Source organism: Pan paniscus, chromosome 16 (assembly GCF_029289425.2).
Source record: "Pan paniscus chromosome 16, NHGRI_mPanPan1-v2.0_pri, whole genome shotgun sequence".
NCBI lineage: Eukaryota > Metazoa > Chordata > Mammalia > Primates > Hominidae > Pan > Pan paniscus.
The window spans coordinates 80,546,789-80,552,216 of NC_073265.2; the positions used below are offsets into that span (position 1 = coordinate 80,546,789).

Consider the following 5,428-nt stretch of genomic DNA (forward strand, 5'->3'; position numbering starts at 1 on the left):
TAGGCTGGAGTGCAGTGTCGAGATGTCGGCTCATGCAACCTCTGCCTCCTAGGCTGAAGCGATTCTCCTGCCTCAGCCTCCTGAGAAGCTGGGGGTACGGGCGCGCCACCAGGCCCGGCTAATTTTTGTATTTTTAGTTAAGACGGGGTTTCACCATGTTGGCACTCAATTCTCATTATTCTGAGGGCAAGCATTTGAAAAAGACTGATCAGAATTAGTGATCATGAAATGAAGAATCTTACAAAGCCTTAGAACAATCAGTTCCACCAAAAACTACACATTATTTAACGCTGTATCATCAGAAAACTTCATCCACAACTTTTAGAAAATAAAGTTAATATTTGGAAGTCACAAGGTTGGTAAGTGGCAGTGTCACCGTCTGGTCCCGATTTCAAGTCGGACAGTCCCTCCCCAACACTGCCTAGGAAGTTATTAAAACGACTGGAAAAGAATTCCATAATCCGTTTCTTAACTTGCAAAGAAACAAAGCTATCTTTCCAATTCAAACAAAACGTTAACACCGCTGGCCAGATATAAAGAAAAACAACGGGCCAGGCACGGTGGCTCACGCCTGTAATCCCAACACTTTGGGAGGCCGAGGTGGCAGGATCACTTGAAGCCAGAGTTCGAGACCAGCCTGGCCAACACAGGGAGACCGCGTTTCCACAAAAATAAAAAAAGAATAAAACAAAGAAAAACAACGATAAATAAACTTAACAGCTTTAAAGAGAAGCCACGACCACAGAAGGTTTACAACGAGTCATCTGCGCCAAGCAGCGGCACCTGAGACGCCGCGGGCGGGGAGGGTGGGGTCCGAGCGCCAGCGCTGACCGCCTGGGTGGAGGCCGCCCCGGGCCCCCGGCCTCGACCGCCCTGCCGCGTCCGGACACCGGCGCTCGACTCCCACCCGGGCGTCTGAGCCTGCGGGCACCTGCGGCCGCCGGGGGACAGCGCGTCAGGTCTCACCGCCGCGGCCCTCGCACTGGCTCGCCGCCTCCAGACCCTGCCCCTCAGCGCCCCCGGCCTCCCTCGGCGCCGACTGCCGTGACGATCTAGGCCCGGGACCCCGCACGGGTTCCGCACCCCTGAACAGGCCCCGCACCCGAAACGAGCGTCGCTCCCTCCCGCGTCCCCTCGATTTCCCCGCAACCCGCACCTTCTCCTCATGGCGGACGCTCCAAGCAGCCGTGAGTCCAGGTCCAGACCTACTCCACACGGCCCCGAGAGCAACAACCACCCGCAAACACCGGCGATGTCACTCCGCGTAGCCGCTCCGCGAGCCGTTGAGCCCCGCAAAATTTCAAACCGCGCCACGGGGCGAAGCCTCGTCGCGATTGGCGTCGCGTCCCGTCGCTCCAAGAAAATCCCCGCCCCTCGGGCTGAAGTCGCGGGTGCGCAATCGGGGTGGGGACTCGCGAGCAGGGCCTGGGAAGCGCTGGAGTGGCGGAGGGGGATGACGTCACAGTCTGTGAGTGGCCGGGCGTGGCCTGCGCCTCCCGCTTCCCTAACTTGGCGGCAGCCTCAAGGGACTCTTCTCCCAAGCCAGCTACCTCATCGGAGCGCCGCCCCGCCTCGCCCCGCGCAGTTTGGATTCGAAGTGCGCGGGCGGGGAGGGAGTTGAGAGCACCGCGGCTGCCTGGCTTCCCTGAGTCCCGGCTGCCGGGAACGGGCGCGGGGGTGAATAGGTAAGTTAGCGCCTAGTTTCCCTCGCTCATCCAAGAAGCGAAGCTTGGAATCGATCTTTGGTGGGACTCTTCCCCAGATGTAAGAAGCCATACACTAAAGGGGAAGGGAAGGAACATTGAGTCCTGCTCATGGGCCTGGAACGTTTCAACGCCAGTTATCCCATTTAACCTCCACAATCGCCATTGCAGAGGAAACGCAAAAAGATTTGGATGATTTGCCTAAGTCACGTTATCAAATTAGATGAGTTTCTAAATCGTTACATGAAAAATTTAAAACTCAAAATAGACATTAAAGTACTTTTGTAGCCTCCTTTCCTCGATGAACATGTTACATCCCTAAATGCTTATATATCACATTTTTTCCCCAGTGATTCATGGTGGCATGGTGGCATGAATCCTGGTGTGTAGATATCTCGCCCATTCTGCTATTGATATTTAGATGATAATTTAAAAGATAAGGCTGGGCTGAATATCTTCATACATAAATCTTTGTGTATGTATGTATTTATAAATGCATCCTGCATTTTCGTACGGCTGATTCCTAGAGGTGTAATTACTGAATGCTCCCTTTATTAATTTGCCTTCTGCACAAAGCCTCACCGGAAAAGTACCCTCCTTTTGTTACCCTCAGCAGGGCTGAATTCTATTGTACTTTTAAACATCTTTGCTCATTTTGTAGGTAAAATAATAATACTGGCATTTCCTTGTTTGGCACTTGATTATAACTGAAATTGCACATTTTTCGTGTTTATTGGCCAGCTGTAACTTACGTGAATCCTCTTCATATGCCTTTTCCCTAAAGGTAAAGGATGCTTGTTTGCTTCACCTTCAGAACCATATTTTTCTTATTTTCAGAAAAAGTTCATTGGTGCTTTCAATGTTCTTTTTATTTTTTTTTAATTGAGACGGAGTCTCGCTCTGTCACCCAGGCTGTAGTGCAGTGGCCCAATCTCAGCTCACTGCAACCTCCGCTACCCGGGTTCAAGCAATTCTTGTGCCTCAGCTTCCCGAGTAGCTGGGACTACAGGCACGCACCACCATGCCTGGATACTTTTTTTTTTTTTGTATTTTTAATAGAGACGGGGTTTCGCCATGTTGGCCAGGTTGGTCTTGAACTCCTGACCTCAGGTGATCCGCCTGCCTCGGCCTCCCAAAGTGTTGGGATTACAGGCATGAGCCAACGCGCCCGGCTTCCATGTTCTTTTTAACTTGTCAGCAGCATGCCAAACATTCACAGCACCAACACAGTGGGCGACAGGCACCACTTTTTCAATTTCCTTGCACTCTGTGATTAACATTGACACCACTAATAGAGTAGATGGTAGCACTACTTTTAAAATTTTCTTGCGTTCTTTGTTGATTAAATTAACAGGAGAGCTTTTCAGAAAGCTTCACAAATTTGTGATCTTCATACGTGTTCTTAGCGCCAGCATTATGAAGTATCCAAAGATAAGGCAATTTTTTCTCTCTTGTCCTTTACACTGAGGTGCTGAGGCTAACAAAGTCATAGAACTGATGCAAAGATATCCATTCAGAGCATAAACGCAGCATGTAAAACACTGTGTAATACGTGTTTATAATATATGACCTTAGCCTGGACACTGTGGCAAAACCCTGTCTCTATAAAAAATACAAAAATTAGCCAGGTGTGGTGGTATGAGCCTGTAGTCCCAGCTACTTGGGAGGCTGAGGTGGGAGGATCACTTGAGCCTAGGAGGTCAAGGCTGCAGTGAGGCATGATCACGCCACTGCACTCCAGCCCAGACGACAAAGCAAGACCCTTTCTCAAAAAAAAAAAAAAAAAAAAAAAAAAAAAAAAAATCCTATTACAGGGTCATATATTTCTACTGGATGGAAGTGCAATGTTTTGCCACTGTTTAATCTTTTTCTGATGCCACCTATTCTTTCTGTGAATTAACAGCCCTGCTGGCAGTGTCTTTGGTCTTGCACACTAGCTTGACATAACACTCAAAATTCTAGCTAGATGCTTGAGGAATGCCTTTTCCTTGGAATATATTCTTATACAGAATTATCATTATTCTTATTTATTTATTTATTGAGACAGAGTCTTGCTCTGTTGCCCAGGCTGGAGTCCAGTGGCACGATCTCGGTTCACTGCAGCCTCTGCCTCCTGGGTTCAAGCGATTCTCCCACCTCAGCCTCATGAGTAGCTGGGACTACAGGTGCGCGCCTCCACAGCTGTCTAATTTTTATATTTTAGTAGAGACAGAGTTTCACCATGCTGGCCAGGCTGGTCTCAAACTCCTGACCTCAAGTGATCTGCCTGCCTCGGCCTCCCAAAGTGCTAGGATTACAGGTGTGAGCCACCGTGCCGGGCCCAGAATGATCATTATTCTATAGGAAGAATACTTTTGATGATCCAGTAACTCAGGTTTTGATTTTCTTTCTTCCTTTTAGTAAGTGGCAGCACTGTGGAATGGGGAACAGATGGAAGAATGAGCAGCTGGGAGGGACACTCTTGCAAAAACCCAGGCAGGAGACAATAAAGACCTCTGTCGTAGGGATGGTGAGGAGAAGATGAACTAGAGACATTTAGAAGTAAGAACCAATAGCACAAGGGAACCAGCTGAAGGTGGGGCATAGAAAGAAAAAATCTGAGGTCAAGAATACAATTTTTTGCTCATTTGAACAAAGTTTGGGAATACAGGAAGAAGAGCAGATTAAAGGATTCAAGTAGGGACAGGAGCTTCCACTCATGAGTTTATTTTGTACATGCTGAGTTTGAAGTGCCTGTGGAATGACCAGGTAGGAAATACTTGTGTGGTGCTAAGGAGTGAGATGAAGGCTTGAGATCTGGAAGTGGATGACAACAAAGGACAGAGAGAGGGGAGATGTCAGCAAATGGGATGAGCAGAGAGGAGTAAAGAACAACCTAAGAGACCATGGGAGGACAAAGAAAGGGTATTATGGAAGCTGAATAAGACAATTTCAAGGAAAGCATAGTCATCAGTGAGATCAAGTTGGAAGAGGCCTGAAAAGAGGCCACTAATACAGGTGGTTGTAATTCCTTCTTTTTTTTTTTTTTGAGACAAGGTCACAGCTTACTGCAGCCTCGACCTCCTGGGCTCAAAGGATCCTCCCACCTCAGCCTCCCCAGTAGCTAGGAATACAGGTGTGTGCCACCACCCTCGGCTAATTTTTTTATTTTTTGTAGAGATGGGGTCTTGCCATGTTATCCAGGCTGGTCTCAAACTCCGGGGTTCAAGCGTTCCTCTTGCCTCGGCCTCCAAAACTGCAGTGATTACAGGCATGAGCCACAGCACCTGGCCTATATTTCATCATTTTTAAAAAGTAAAGAGAGAGAGAGAAAGGCTACTAGCATCAGCAATGAGGAGGGTGCTGGCACATTTATAGGAGCACTGTTTGCTGATGCCTGAAATGGCTCTAATGGCACACAATCTTTCATTCTGCAATAAGAAACAAACGCTTAAAATTGAAGTGCCTCCTTAAATTAAAAAAACAAAGTCATTTTCTCAAAAATGTAACGAATCACAACATTTTAGAACTGGAAACGTGCTTGCTGGTCACCTCAGCCATCTCCCTCATTTTATGGTTGAGGAAACTCAGGTACAGAGTGGTAGAGTGAGTTTTACAGGGAAGAACCAGACCAGGCCTGGAGCCACTACAAAGTCCAGGCCAAGAAGCATAGGAAGCCCCTGTAGAAAGCTCCAGTGGGCTTTCACTAATAAAGATGGAAATGCGTGTCCAGAACGACAAACGTA

At 48.0% G+C, this 5,428-nt stretch overlaps 1 protein-coding gene across 12 annotated transcripts in view; it reads right to left on the reverse strand.

Annotated features, from left to right (window-relative positions):
• Nucleotides 1-4,106, reverse strand: part of PRC1 (protein regulator of cytokinesis 1) — a 31,002-nt gene extending 26,896 nt beyond the window's left edge. For 6 of the 12 annotated variants that reach the window (XM_008959846.4, XM_008959845.4, XM_008959842.4 and 3 more), the window contains exon 1: nt 1,157-1,370. In XM_008959846.4, coding sequence (XP_008958094.1) covers nt 1,157-1,167 — 11 coding nt within the window. In that variant the 5' untranslated portion in view covers nt 1,168-1,370. Of the gene's footprint in view, nt 1-1,156 lie in introns of all 12 variants that reach the window. The other 6 variants (XM_008959844.4, XM_003807709.5, XM_055098806.2 and 3 more) reach the window with 4 other exon arrangements.
• Nucleotides 4,107-5,428: the final 1,322 nt, after the last annotated feature.